Source organism: Seriola lalandi, unplaced genomic scaffold (genome assembly GCF_002814215.2).
Source record: "Seriola lalandi dorsalis isolate HSWRI2012SDOR001 ecotype SW California unplaced genomic scaffold, Sedor1 jcf7180002054680, whole genome shotgun sequence".
NCBI lineage: Eukaryota > Metazoa > Chordata > Actinopteri > Carangiformes > Carangidae > Seriola > Seriola lalandi.
In genome coordinates this window covers 2,085,229-2,100,670 of record NW_019525233.1, presented here as the reverse complement: position 1 = coordinate 2,100,670, position 15,442 = coordinate 2,085,229, and the positions used below count along the sequence as shown (strand labels likewise).

General features: G+C 41.0%; 1 protein-coding gene across 3 annotated transcripts in view; it reads left to right on the top strand.

Moving 5' to 3' along the window:
• The window catches only part of erbin (erbb2 interacting protein), a 51,645-nt gene that overhangs the window by 25,032 nt on the left and 11,171 nt on the right, over positions 1-15,442 (top strand). For all 3 annotated transcript variants that reach the window (XM_087178251.1, XM_087178250.1, XM_023422251.2), the window contains exons 3-15: positions 1,219-1,413; positions 1,643-1,760; positions 3,411-3,489; positions 3,638-3,727; positions 4,892-4,948; positions 7,093-7,156; positions 7,519-7,593; positions 8,360-8,504; positions 9,302-9,374; positions 11,449-11,578; positions 11,710-11,825; positions 12,694-12,763; positions 14,496-14,595. In XM_087178251.1, coding sequence (XP_087034377.1) covers positions 1,228-1,413; positions 1,643-1,760; positions 3,411-3,489; positions 3,638-3,727; positions 4,892-4,948; positions 7,093-7,156; positions 7,519-7,593; positions 8,360-8,504; positions 9,302-9,374; positions 11,449-11,578; positions 11,710-11,825; positions 12,694-12,763; positions 14,496-14,595 — 1,303 coding nt within the window. In that variant the 5' untranslated portion in view covers positions 1,219-1,227. The remainder of the gene's footprint in view (positions 1-1,218; positions 1,414-1,642; positions 1,761-3,410; positions 3,490-3,637; positions 3,728-4,891; positions 4,949-7,092; positions 7,157-7,518; positions 7,594-8,359; positions 8,505-9,301; positions 9,375-11,448; positions 11,579-11,709; positions 11,826-12,693; positions 12,764-14,495; positions 14,596-15,442) is intronic.

Sequence of the window (15,442 nt, the reverse complement as noted above, 5' to 3'; positions counted from 1 at the left end):
TACTGATACTGTTGGAAAGCTTTCACGCTGTGTACGCTTCACACCGTGGTCTCTTTTTAACCGAATTCACTTCTCCAAAAACACAACGGTTGAACATTTTTAATTGATGAGTGAGGCCATGTTAAGGGCATTTGTTATTCACTTATTTCCACCTTATGGCAGTTTATTCACCACTTCCATTGTGGAGATTTGCAGACGAACAGTGTTGACTGGTGGCAGGAGCGCAGGCTTCATAAATCTTTCCATAAAACTTAAACTTATTAGAATTAAACCACTCCAACACTTCAAGTCCAGCTGAAAGTAAACACAATAAGTAGTCCCTGTAAAAAAAAAAAAAGAAAGAATCTGGACAGTTTTATAGAGAGATGAGCTAATATTACCACTGCTTTTCTAAAATGTCTGAGACGGTGTTGCAGCAGTCTGGTGAGCTACAGAGTAAAGTGTTATGACTAATAATCATATCAGATTAAGACCATGGTTGACAAATACTGAAATTTCCCTTTGTTATAGAAGGACCTGGGGTTTTGCAGATGTTCTCACACCAAAGGCTGTTGGATCAGATCCCCTTTCTAAGTGTCTGATTGTTTTCAATCGCCATCCTAAAACAATCTTGTTGTTGTGAAACAGAATAGATTTCTGATAGTTCAATGTAAAAAAAAAAAAATAGATAAATAAAAAAATAATGTTGCATGGCCACAGTCATTTAACTGATGGGAGTTTTATGCCTCCTCTTTTGTTGACCCTGCTGCCGCCTGTTTTGCCAAGGGGCTGTTCTCACAGTCATCATCACTGAAAAACATGTCCACATGTAGTTTTGACTGAGTGGAGGCATTTTTCCAAACTGAATGTGTGACTTCATCATTTCTTTCTCATCAGCGCATGAGTCATTGCTCTCCATGTGCTTGTGGACACAGACTGCTGACAGTGATCCGTCTCCGCAAAACAACATTTATGTTCTGTTCTGACAGTTCAGACTGAAGTCACATGCTCATGGATCAGATGCATAGATCAGATGTCAAAATCTGTGTGGGTGTTTTAAATTAGTGTTTATTTTTAAACTGCACTAAAACATTACTGATGTGTTACATAGGAGGGATAAAACATTGTGAATCTGGACACTTGAAGCTGAAATGTGAAAGTAGCACTGTACGTAAGCCCACCTCCTCGGCTCCTCTTAATCCTCTACTCCCTTTACATATCTCTGTTTTCCCTCTCCAGGGACTGAGGATGTCCAAGCGGAGCTTGTTTGTTCGTCTGGTGCCATGCCGCTGCTTGCGGGGTGAGGAGGAGACGGTAACATCGCTGGACTACTCCCACTGCAGCCTGGAGACTGTTCCTAAGGAGATCTTTAGCTTTGAGAAGACCTTGCAGGAACTCTACCTCGATGCCAACCAGATCGAGGAACTGCCTAAAGTAAGACACACATAGTTATGTATATGAGGCGTTACTCGTGAGGCCACTAAATATAAACTCAATGCATGTCTAACTTGTTTTTCTCTTATGAAAAGCTTGGATTGTTGACTTCATTCATATTCATTTTCAAAGAGGAGCCTTTGAAGAATATTTAAACATCTAATATTATACTGTATATTCTTGTCCAGCAGTACACAAACAACTGTTATCTCTTCTCTGTCTCCACCAGCAACTGTTTAACTGCCAGTTACTACACCGACTGAGCATGCCAGATAATGACCTGACGGTGTTGCCGGCAGCCATCGCAAACCTCATCAATCTCAGGGAGCTGGATGTCAGCAAAAACAGTAAGCAAACGTGCCCACTTATTTTCCTTCACATCTTTATCTTGTCTTCAGTCTGTCACTCAGGTTAGAAGTGTTTTTCGCTGGCACTCTGAGTGACACGTTTAAAGCTGCTCATCAGATCGTGTTGCTGAGATCTGAAAACTGACCACAGCCTCTGGTGCAGTCACCTGTGAAGTTCAAAGGTGTTACTTGCCTTGTTGTCCTTGTGTTGTCTTGACTACAAAAAAGAGGAAAAAGAAGACTGCCAGCAAAGAGTTGCCGTGTTTGGATTGCTTTGAAAGATATTCTGTGGTAAAATGCTACAGCATGTTTCATTTACCACGATACGTCACAAGGCTGCATGATTCAAAATCCCTGATGTGATGGATAAAAGAAGTGGACAAGCTCAGACCTGCATCGCACTAGACACTATCCTCATGGTGCATTGTCGTAGCAGGGACAACACGGAGCTGGATGAGGCTGTTTTTTGAGCTGATTCTCAGGCCAACTATGAGAATATCTGTACAAAGTGTGACATTTACCTCTTTGATGATGAAACACTCACACGGGAGAATACGATTAAGAGGTTCGTCCTTTTAATTTTTGCCTGTTTGATGAAAACTTTCCACTGCCAGTGTTGCTCTAGTTTTAAATTCAGAACAAAAAGCAGCTGCAGAGTTTAAGTGTCTGACGCTCTGACAGTTCTAATAACCAGCTGCACATATGATCAATCAGGTGACTGTGCTATTTTTAATTTTTCTCAGTACTTTCATAACATCCTGTTGCATATTCTTTGCAAAGGGTTTTTTAGCTCCAAACATGTCAGTACTTAGACGTCAACCTGTCTGACATTTTCTTTGAGCTTCCCACATGGATGTCAAGCACTACAAGCCCAACCTGTTAACAGTGCAGGTTGCTGTATAAGATGGTTGATCATCACTATGTGACCTTAAAGCTTAGCAGAGCTGTAGAGGAGTATGCCTGCTCAGCAAAGGCTATAGAAAGGTTAAAAAGGTAATTCTAACATAAATGAGTGAGTGCAGAGACGGCCTAAGATTAAACAAATGGTGAAGGATGTGGTGGTGTTTTCATGAACCAGAGCTTTATGTGCCATGCCGACATTAAAAGTAGCTTATCCTTCTTCGCGAAGCACTCTGTGCTAAGTGTTGTGGACACAAAACAAAGTGGGTAGAAATAAACCTTGAGACTGGGTCACATCCTCTTTCTCGCAGTTTGCACATTGTGGATGTTTCATGAGAACTCGCAGACGGTCGCTCAGTGATCTTTTATTTTTTTTCTTCTTCCTCTCCTCTTTTATTATGTCACCTTAAGCGCTGTTCTCATGGTGGTTGTTTAGAGAGGAAAGGTGCAGAGCCTCTCTTAATGTACCTCGAGCACACCGACTTTCAGGCAGAGAGCCTTCCTGCTTGTCCTTACAATCAGCGGAGTACTCACAAACCACCTGTGTTTAACATTCACAAAGCTCCTCCTGCTAAACACCAGCGGGACGCATTATCCCTCATCTTTTTGCTTCTGACAGGAGTCATTTGTTTTGTGCCGGTGGCAATAAGACGGGTGAGATGTACGGCATTGCAGATGTTTAATCTGTGTTGTGTAGTTTGGGCTATTTTTAAACCACTTACTGTAACGGTGCTTGGCATTTCTCTGCAGGTATCCAGGAGTTTCCAGAAAACATCAAGAACTGCAAAGTCCTAGCTATTGTAGAAGCCAGCGTGAATCCCATTTCCAAGTGAGTACAGCACACCCTTATGTAATAGCTTTTAAAACTACATTTTGGTTTTGATGTTACATATGTATTTATTTTTGAGTTTCAGTGTTTTGGCCTTGCAGTAGCTTTATCAGGCTTCGTGTGAGTGATGTGATTCCTGTGTTGTCAGGCTCCCTGAAGGTTTCACCCAGCTCCTGAGTCTGACGCAGCTCTACCTGAATGATGCCTTTCTGGAGTTCTTACCCGCCAGCTTTGGCAGGTCAGTTTGTTCTCTGGTTTGGATCAAGATGAGACTGTTTCTAACACAAAAAAAGAAAAAAGAAGCTAAAGTACAAACTGTACACTCAGGCTTTACTGTTCAATGTTGACTGTGTTACGAAGTGTGTGTTTGGTATGAAGCCAGATGCAGTAGTTCAGTGGGTCATGACGCCGACACGACTGTGACTATAATGTTAGGAACACAAGAAGAACATTTTACTATTTCTATGAGATAAAAATGTTCTAAAGGCATCCATTAAAATCCTCTGGTCTTCCTTCAATGAAAGGTCAGAAATTTCAAAACATATCAGACATGTGACAGGATGACGGGTTTGATAAGGTTAGACCAGCCACAGAGATTTCCTCTCATTGCCTAATCTACAGTGCAGCTGGGTGTTGACAAAATATTGATTATGACATAAGACTAGCTTATGCCATCTCTACATCATAGTAATTACATTGATGTTAAGCTATTTGGACACAAAGTGAATTTCTATCCGTCAGTATCACTCAGTCCTTGCTTACAGTAAAAATGAAGTATTTACAGTTTATGAAAGCATATATATTGTAGGCCACCCCCACTGCTGAGGTAGATGTTTTACCAGATAACCATATTGTATTAAATGCTGTTATTTATTCAATAAATAGTATTGTTTTAGTGTTTTATCATTTTTAAGAATTAAGATGCGGCTCCTTTTCTTAAAAGCTAAACAGGTTATTTAATCAAACCACTGTAATTAGTCAGGTTTTTATTGTTTGTGGTTAACACGGCAGCTGGTGTCGAGTCGTCTGATTACACAAAACATGTGACATGAGGTTCCCATGTGGGTGTTAGTCCCACAGGCCTATTTCCTCTCACTAACACTTCTCTTCTACTTTCTGTATGGTCACCCTACTTTAGTACAAGAGATAATTACACCAGAGCCTTTGTTTGTTGAGTTAAATGTCATGGAGTTTGACATCATGGCTGGTTTGTAGCAGATAAACCTGCAAAATGCTGAAGAATAAATGTTAAAATGAAATAACTAACTAACAGGCAGATAGTTAGTCAAGTAATTCATATAAATATAGTTACTACAGTATGAAGATCAGATGTTGGACTGTCATTTGTTGTCAGTTGTTGCATTGCTTAATGTTGTTGATTGGCTTTTCTACTTGGTTGCAGGTTGACTAAATTACAGATCTTGGAGCTGAGGGAGAACCAGTTAAAGATGCTGCCAAAGTAAGTGGTTTTTACTTCCCATGTTTTCAGAATGAAAGAGCCGTGTCTCTGCGAGTGTCATGTTTGCGTCCTGAAGCGAGTCACGCATTTTTATCCTTCCTTCCTTCCTTCCTTCCTTCCTTCCTCGCTGTTTCCCTCCTCTCACAACCCCAGCAACGTCTCTGCTGTGTCCTCCATCCTGCCTCTTTTTTCCCTCCTCTAGATTCACTCCCCACACCTCTAACTGTAGTATTAAATTCCACTGGGTTACATAAGAGCCCCCTTTACTTGGCTGCTTGCTGTGACAGGTTTTATAATCCTCTTCTGAGACAGCGGTGAGGGTTATTTCACCATTTGAGAAGGTTAGAGTGCCACTGGGAGACTAAACGTCCCACGAATATTTGAGAAAGCTCCAGGTGACTGGCGGGGGGGCTACTTTCTTTCTGTCGTCACTCATGCTTCACTTGCTGTATCATTCCATTTCAAAACTACGTTTCCCCATTTGCCTTTTTTGTCCTTCCTGCCTCTGGCTGAGCTTCCTTTTGTTATCTCACTCACTTTTCCTTTCTCTTATTTTTCACCGGCTGACTGACGGGCCAGTCGTGTATAAAGAGCAGTGCAGTGCTGAGGCTCAGAGCGGATCCTCTCTTCTGGCTGTGTTTATGTGACAGAGGCCAGACCTGTTAAAGGCTGGAGCCCTGACAAAGAAAAGGACTAATTATCGGGAACGTTGCCAGAGCAACACACAAGCATTTCAGAGATGTAAACAAATGTGTGCGTGCACAAAGGGGGTGCAGGAAAGTCTTTTCAGAGCGTCCACATAGAAAGAGCAGCCTCTTCTCTCTCGGTGCACAGACACACACCAAGCACATGCATAAACCAAATGTTTATCTGTATTTTAAAGAAGGCTGCTGTGTTCCTCACAACTTGGGGTCATAAGCCACAGTGTTTGTTTTTTTTTTTTTGTTTTTTTTTTTATTGATGAACTCACGTTTACACGAGCCAGCACAGCTCATTCTCACCCCTCTCAGCTCGCACGGGGGTCTCTGGTGTTCTTGCCAACTTTGAGGTAAGAATGTGACAAAGCTGGCTAATGCTCGAGCACATCGACGTGATTCATGTTTTCATATATCGCACCAAGCACAAAAAAGAATTAACCACTGGGCTTAAATCACATTTATAATTTGCGCCATATGGCTGAGATTCTTATTTTATGAGGAGGAGTGGTGTTGCTGGGCCTCTGCTCTCTTATCCTGCGCTGAATCTCATGCATGGTTCATCCCCGCTGTGGAAGTAACATCATATCTGTTCCCAAACAGAACGCAGAACATCTCTTTTTCATCTCCACTCGTGGTCTCATGCGTTGGTTTGTGTTTAGGATTATTTTTTTTTAAACTTTGTGATTCACTCTTCAGGAAATTTTGGATTTGAAACATTCTCCTTATCATCTTAAACTAATTTGTGTTTCACAATTCTTTATCACGCCAGAGTTATATCATTTAATCACCTGACCCCTTTCATATTTTATGAAGAGAAACATCTTTCAATCAAGGACACTGAAGCAGTGGACTGTGTGTTTTATTTTACTCCTGCAGATCTTTAACTCTCGCTGTTTGAGACTTTTGTGTGTGTGGGTGTGATGTCAGTTCAAAAGCAGAGTTGTGAATGTTTTGTGATATTTTAAGTTCCCCAGTAGATTGTGAGGAATGGAAGCATGATGCTCATTCTCTATTGTGACTCGAGCCTTTAAGAATCTTTCAACTCTACTTTTCTGTCACTGGTGATGATTTAAATACAATAAACAGTTGAATAGTCCTGGTTTTTATCTGCTTGTTTACAGTGTAGCAGAGAATGTGAGACTGTGACCTGAATGCAGAGAGAAAATTCTAGAGCAAGGCTTAGGGCTAGCATACGTCACATTTTCCATTATTCAAAGCATATTTCTGTCACGCCTGAGCTTTAAATGGTATTTATTTCCTCATAAAATTATTCAGTGAGAGGAACAAAGACAGAGCATGTATGCTACCCAAAATATAACCCAGAAAATTCACAGATAATCTGAAAAAAAAGAAGAAAGTTTCTTTCTCCCTTTTATCAAAAGGATGCAGTTTAGTTTTTTTTTTTTTTTTGATGTCTCACTCCCTGTTTGTCCTTTGTGTCTACAGGAGCATTCAGAAACTCACGCAGCTGGAGAGGTTGGACCTGGGGAGTAATGAGTTCACTGAAATGGTGAGTATCTGTCAGTCGGTCTGTCAGCGCCCAGGGCTCTCTGCCTCTCTGGTGGTGACCTCACCTCCTCCTTCCTTAATCTGCTCCCTCTCCTTCTCCTTCATTTTTAGGTGCACAAACAATAAGTGCTCATTCTAATTTCTCTGCGAGATAACGTTGTTATTGCACAATAATTAAAGTGGAAAAAAATAAATTGCTTCACGGTTAATTTTTATCTTGTTTATGAGTTAAGGTGTTGTCTCTACCCAGCAGGCCCTCTCTGTCACACACACACACACACACACACACACACAAACACACCCTTAAACACTCAGACACACGTCCCAATCACTTAACCTCCTTTCTCCTCTTCACATGTGAAGCCTGAGGTGCTGGAGCAGCTGACTGGAATCAAGGAGCTGTGGATGGACGGGAACAGACTGACGTTTTTACCTGGGGTATAATTTACAGTCATGCTCCATGCTCGCATACTTTCACTGCTTACTCTCCCCCTTGAAATTAATCCTGAGATTATTTCCTGTGATTTTCAAACTAAAGTGTCTGTTTAAATCTTCATCAAAACAAACAACAGTCACTTTACATCATACTTTCAGCTCGCTGAAAAAAACAGCGGTGGAGGAGCTGCAGTTTAGTGATTCTCCTGCTGGATGAGCACAATTAGACATTTTTACAGAGGAAAAAAAAAAAAGAAGACTTTTGGATTTGCAGATGCCCCAGGACTGCTTTACAAAAATATCTGCAGCTGTTAAGTTATTACTTTCTTTGAACATAATTAATTTATAATGATGCTTTGATAGTCTGAATGTGTTACATGAGATTCATTTTTCATCCAAATGACTGGCTTGTTTGTAAGTGGGTCATAATTAAAGCATTAGTTCTGCTGCCAGCCTTTGAATAGCATCAGCTGTAATCACAGTCTGGCCTTTAATAAGTGACGGCGTCCGTGAAGCATATAAAGCAAAAACTGAACACAGCCACTGTTTTCCTTTTTATATAATTTTCCATTCAAAAAAAAAAAAAAAATGGAAAACACAACTTAAGCTTAACATCACGTCTGTGATTCTCCTACCTGAGAGGAAGTTACTTTACCTCTCAGCCGGGGACGATTTTACATATTGTTTCCAACCAATGTGTAATCATCGGCATAAATGAATACTGAGATATCAGTGATAATTCTGTGTGTGTCCCGTTTGATTGATCCAGATGCTTGGGATGCTAAAACAGCTGGTTTACCTGGACGTGTCCAAGAACAACCTGGAAATGGTGGACGAGCAGATCTGCGGCTGTGAGAGTCTGCAGGACCTCCTGCTCTCCAACAATGCCCTCACACAGCTGCCCGGCTCCATCGGTGAAGACTACAACACACACACACACACACACACACACACAGACACACACACACACACACACACACACACGCGCGCGCGCGCGTGCGTTTTTCATTCCTGTGTATTATAATGATCTAATTCCCACAGATGACTTGACAATGTTTTTCCTGTGTAGCTCAAATGCATTTTCATAACTCTCCACCAACTTTCTACAGTCACACTGACAGAAATCATCACAGAAGAGGATACAATTACCATTTTTCTCAAGTTATAATATAGTCTCAGTAGTGCCACGAGATGCTTAATTTTAACCAAAGGATTCTCAAAATTATTCCACAAGTTCGGTTATAGAACAAATGAAAATGCAGCTACATCTCATTACTGCTGCTTTCTGATTTTAATTTCTTACTTCTCAGATACTGGGGAGTTTTTATTAGTTCCTTTTGGCCTCACTGATCAATGGAACTTGAGAGTGAGAGGAAACTTGGATCAGATTTACATATAAACTATGGACTAACCAAACTGATAATATGGATATGGATCTTTTGGGGAGAATGGTGATGTTCATGAGTTAAGACCAGATGAATAAAATCTTGTGATAAAATCAGAGGAGTCCAGATGGACAGCGCTGTAGAAGTCAGGGTTGATTACTACAGAACTGATAACTGTATTGACGATAGCATGAATTAATCCAATTAACAGCTGTAATTGATATTCCTCTTTGTGGTGCAACAGCAAGTGATAATCAATGACTGCCCTGAGCTGCTGCAGCTCTCTAATTCCCTGTGTTCCTCTGTCTCTCTAACTCTTTCTTTAGGCTCACTGAAGAAGCTGACCGCGCTGAAGGTGGATGAGAACCAGCTGATGTACTTGCCAGACTCTGTTGGAGGGTGAGCGTTACAGCAGTCGCTTTAATATCAGCAGAATAACGACTGAGATCAGTGGATTATTTTCATCTGCCGTCCACTGATCGCATGAAACGTCTGTCAGATATTTCCCATTTAACATAATGCGTTCCGATGCTTTATTTGTCTTGGTCCAATGCTGATGATATTGAATTACCAATAACGGCTATGATTGCGAAGTCTGAATGACAATAATGAAAAGTCACGGTTCTTAGTCTGTCACATTGATTTATGGAAACAGTTTGAGGTTTGCTTTATTGGGTAATCTTTGCCCTGATGACCCGCCGATGCAATACTGACAGATTCAATCAGCTGTGGGTGTTCTCAGACTGATGCTGTCTGCAGCAGACAGGTAAACCCCGCAGTCAACAGCTGCTGAGGCTATAGTGGGCGAGGCAGGTCGACATGTTGACCCTCCATCTACTCTAAATCATTGTTGTCTAGCACAAAGATTAGACTTCAATTTAATCTATCTATATTTTGGTTTTTTTTGGTTTTGTTTTGTTTTGTTTTTTTAAATCAGTTCACTTCCACAGAAATGACAGAAACAAATCTGCATCAACTGACAGTTACTTTTACAGCTGTGCAGTTTTGTTTCTAATTCATTGTTTCCAAACACCGTGAATTATCCCTTATGTTAGAGAGTGTCTCCTTGTGTACTTTGACACAGATTATGTGACAAAGCCTATGGTTTAGTTTAATCCCATGCAAGGATTTTAGCTTAAGCAAGCTGATTTCTTTTTTTTTTTTTTTTTTTCATTTATACGCAGCTGATTTTATTCCGCACAGTTTTGCTGCACTGTGTTGCTCGTCCGTGGTCTGTATACCCCCTACGGCAGGTACGGGGTCAAATCCGGTGTTTTGGAGTTTGATGGTGCTATAACACAATAGCTCTCCCGCAGGTCAGGCTCCCTTCGCATTCATCTGAATCCCCAGAGTGCATTTGCATTTTTCATTCAGCAGAAAGCCCCAGCTGCACTGCACTTCTCGGTCACCACGAGCTCTGTTTAAAAACCTTACTGTTTTTAAATGACGTCCATGAAGCTTTTAAGACGCATCCGCTTTGGTGTAAATGTCTTTAAGCATTTCGCTGATACTGTAAGATGTTGTCACGCTAACTGGTCTGAACCAAAGTTGATCTGAGTTCTGTGTTTGAACACGAACTTAACCCCTTCTTGTCAGTGTATTGGGAGGTTTTGTGTAGTTGGTTTATAGTATATTTGCCTGCGTAGGAAATGGTTATATTGAAATGTTGCCCATGTTTTTTGTAGAGAAATAAAGAAACATTTCACAATCTCATGATGCCCCTGTGATGCCACCTTGTTTGACGGACTAGGAGATCTTATTTTACCATGTTGGCATCCCATATCTGTGATATAGTGTTTACGTCAAGGCAAGTTTCTTTGTTTGGAACATTTCATACACAAAAGCAATTCAAAGTACATTTTACATTAAAAAATGTAAAAGAAAAGCATAAAAACATTAAAATTCATAATTTTAGAGGAAATTAAAGAGTGTCATAAATACAGGAAAGATAAAGATGCTCCTGACGAGTGTCTAAGGTTCTGTTAAAGGTAGTGCAGAATATGAAAGTCTTAAACCCAGATTCGAAGGTGGTCAAAGTTGGTGCAAGTCTGTTATCCTCTGGAAGTTTGTTCCAGCTCTGAGAGTGCTGCTTCTCCACGTTTAGTTTACACTCTGGGAACAGTTGCAGCCTCTGCCTGATGACCTGAGAAGCCAAGAGGCCCAGACAGTCAGAGATGTATTTTGCTCCTAAGCCACTGAAAGATTTATAGGCTCTATATTCTATAAACTCTGTTCTCTGAAACACTAGACACCAGTGAAAAGACCTCAGGCCTGATGTGTTGTGTTCAGTTTTCTTGATCTTTGTCAGGACTCTATCAGTAGCATTGTGAATGAGCTGAAGTTGCTCAGACCATTACAGATATCGCACCAGGTATGAATGAAAAGTATAAAAGTATATGAACAGTGTATCCAGCACTTGCACCACATGGTTAAAGTCCTCCTCTCTTTCTCCTCTGACTACCTGTTGTCTCAGGCTGACATCTCTGGAGGAGCTGGACTGCAGTTTCAATGAGATTGAAGCCTTGCCTTCCTCCGTTGGCCAGTGTGTCTGCATGCGCACCTTTGCTGCAGATCACAACTTCCTCACCCAGCTTCCCCCTGAGGTAGAGCATGCACACTAAAGTATATTTGTGTGTGTGTGTGTGTGTGTGTGTGTGTGTGTGTGTGTTTGTGTGTGTGTGTGTTGAGTGGTGCATCATGTCAGCCTGGTTTTCTCGGTTTCCTCCCCTCACAGATGGGCAACTGGAAGAATGCAACTGTGCTGTTTCTACATTCCAACAAGCTGGAGTCTTTGCCTGACGAGATGGGTGACATGCAGAAGCTCAAGGTCATCAATCTTAGCAACAACAAGTGAGTCTGGATTGACAGTGTGCATGCATAATGAAGGTCAAGTGCAGGGACAAAATGCTGATTTTTTTTTTTTTATATATATATATATATATATTTTGGATTATTTTACTATTCTAAAAATCATTTTCATTTTCTGAGCAAAAAATTCAAATTGATCTCCAGCTCCACATTCTCAGGTTTTTCTCCGTTTTATATCCTTATAATTTGAATCAGTTTGAGATTGTTCCATTGGTCAGAGAGAACAAGACATTTAAAGATGTCGCCATGTGGTGTTGGATGATCAGCTGATTTAATCACAAAATAAAAAATATTCTGTTCTCGCAGTTCTTTTCTCTGCCGTTTTTGATGGGTATTCCTGAGGTTTCATTTTGAACTGTGTACATTGGTGAAAACAAATGAATGTCTTAGTTTCATTCTTGCAAGAAGACACACACACACATACACATACACACACATACACACATACTCTGAAATATTACTTACTAATTACAACGTCATGAGTGAATGATCTTAATTCTGGCCAGATTGAAAATGGGTTTGGAAACTAAAGCCTGATTGAGGTTTTAATCAGGGGTTTTCCATTCCTCCTGTCTGCTCTGTGCCAAGTACACTGAATAACTTTGGCCACCTCCCCACAGCACTGACTGTTTTTTGTTTTTTTTGGGTTTTTTTTTTTTTTAAATGAAATAAAAATGAAATATAGCTGCACACTAGCTTTATAGTGGGCCCTTGTAGATTAAATTCTGCTCACACAAGGAATTTGATATAGACTAAAATAAAATACATAACACGGGAATGATATAGAAACGTGCTTTAGGTTTGTGAGCCTTTTAGTTTGCTGAGTACCTGTGTTTTTGTTCCACTGCAGGTTGAAGAATCTTCCTTACAGTTTCACTAAACTGAACCAGATGACTGCAATGTGGCTGTCTGAAAATCAGGTAAGATCACATGTATTATGAATAAAACACAAAAGGTGCTACTGGGTTCAGAGCTGTGAGACAACTGTCCGTGCTATAGAGACTGTAATTTAAGCGGGTTTACGTGACTGGCCACTGCATTAAGGTATAAATTAATCTACCTAAGTCAAATAGCTCACAGGAAAACACATTAAAAATGCAGCAAACCACTTCCAGGAGGACATTTGATCGAAACGTGCCAAATGGCATCGCAGGTCGGATGGTGAAACCCTAAACTCTACATCTTCAAAGTGTTGGAGGATCCTAATGAATGTCATGACCGTAGTAAATGTTTAAGGGCTTACAGTATGGTGGTGTAGATGAGCCTGTTAAGCCTGTCAAAGTGGTATGACACAAACCTGAATGATGAGGTCTGTTTATGAGATAAGGCAGCAGCAGCTAGTCGGAAGTAAGGCGGACTTAAATGAGAGATCAGGGTACTTGAAATTTGGACTTCTGCCTCGGCCTATGCGGCCCTCGACCGGACACAAGATAAGACTAACTGAAGTGGAAATGTCTGAGTGTGGTCAGCTCGTGTGTGAGGAAGTGTGTTGGAGTCCTACTTTGTTAAAGCAGTGTAGCTTTGCATGGGAAAGGAATTGTGGAACTACTTATAACAAGCTTAGCAGAGGGGTTTTTATGTGTGCAAAGGAAAAGTGAGGTTGGAGAAGACTGCATTGCTGCAGTGTGTTTGTGTTTCCAAGCTTATAAATATTTCTAAATTACAGTCTGTTGATTCTTACTGCATTATACAAATCAATTATTCATGCCTTTTTCTCATCCTGGCTGGACTATTGTAGGTCTCTGTTCGAATGTCTAAACAAATTGTCACAGAAAAACTGCAGCTCTATGAGACTGCTGCAGAAAAACTGCTGTTCAGATCAGCTGTGGAGCCCACATCTCCCCTGTCCTGGCCTCAGGTCAGCTGCCTCTTGAATACTGAATAAAATTTTTCTTATCACTTACGAGGCTCTCCACAGTCAGTCTTTTTGAATTCTTAACAGGATGCTGCACAGGCAAGGCTTTAGGGTCATATAACCAGGGCTTTACGGCTGTGCTTTTGTCTCCAGGCTCGTGAATCAGCTTTCATATAAACATGAGATCTATCAAGGTGGCTGTTTTTAATTTTCTCTGAAATCTTATTTGTACAAACAGTTCTTTTACAGAGGTTTTTGGGGCATTATAGTGTGTGAGGATGGTCATTTCCTTCAATTTTACAGACTTGTTAAAAACTTTGTGACACCATAAAGGTGCTATATAATTTAGCTTTACTTACTGGGTGTCAGGAGCCCAGCACGTGTCGTGTCAGCAGGGCAGAAATTAAACCCAAAAGAGGCAACAGGCACTGAGACACAAGGAGCAGGTGCTACATTTGTGACGGGGCCTACGGGACACTGATGGGGCTTCGACAAGGAACGGATGATGGGAAGAGACGCCCTGATGTACTTAAGTAACGTCCCAGTCGAAGCAGATTAGAAGGAAAGAAACTCCGTTCTGAATAACTGTGGGGATTTTGGAGGAAACATCATTCGGTGCATCTTGGGATGTGTTTTTCCCTCCATCGTCTTTTGCGTGATGTCGACCAGTTTACTTGCCACGCAGGAGCGAGGCACAGAGAGAACACCGGGAAACTCTTTCTACACTGAGGGTCGTGAAAGTGAAAGTCCTGCTGATTGCAGTTAGCACACGCAAACCTACTTTTTGTCTCCCGCAGTCAAAGCCGCTGATCCCTCTCCAGAAAGAGGAGGATCCAGAGACACACAAAACCGTGCTGACTAACTACATGTTCCCGCAGCAAACCAGGACTGAGGACTGTGAGTACTGTGCACTCAACAAGACTTAATTTCTCTTTTATATTCTCCCATGATTCATCTGACAGACGCTCAAACTGCAAATGTTTCTGACCTGTTTTCATTAATCAGTTCTTAGCAGTAAAGCTGGGTATTAAAGACTGGGGCTCGTTAATTAATCAGTGCTACCAAGCAGTCATTTAACTCATACAACTTTACTTGTATGACTCATATGAGCACAATTTATAAGATAAAACAAAGGTTGGGGAAGGTGACGGTACATATCCAGCTTGAAAATAAAAAAGTTGAATAAAATAAGTCACTAAGATCACATTTTTAGGTAAAATAAATGAATTTGAATTTTGATGTAAGATTCTCAGGCCTCACCATGACTACAGCTACCATCTGATTCATAGCAGTCCTACAGGTGACCTGCAGGGATCCCTGAATCCATATTTGATGAGGGTCCTCGTTACCTGAGACCAAGGCTGCAGAAGAAACACTAGTCTCCTTCGCTTGTCAAGCAGCTGTTATTTGGGTTTGGTTTCCTGTTGCACCAGACAGCTTGCACTGACCCTGATGCAGCTCAGCTTCAGAGTAATTAGCGGTTCAAGATCTGCATGCTTGAACTGCTGAGATGGTTGAGAGTCAGCTGCTTGATTTTTAAGATAATGTTGCACCACCACAAAGGTGACTGTAGTTCTCACCTCTATTTGCTCTCTGCCAGTCATCTGCTTTGTACCATTTTCCATAGTACTTAGTGGTAATTTCTCCAAAAGAGCTTTATCTGTTTCCTTGTCCTTTTCCTGAGAAGCTGGAATAAGTCATGACCTGACTGCCATTATTATGTTTTACTACACGTTGATATGGA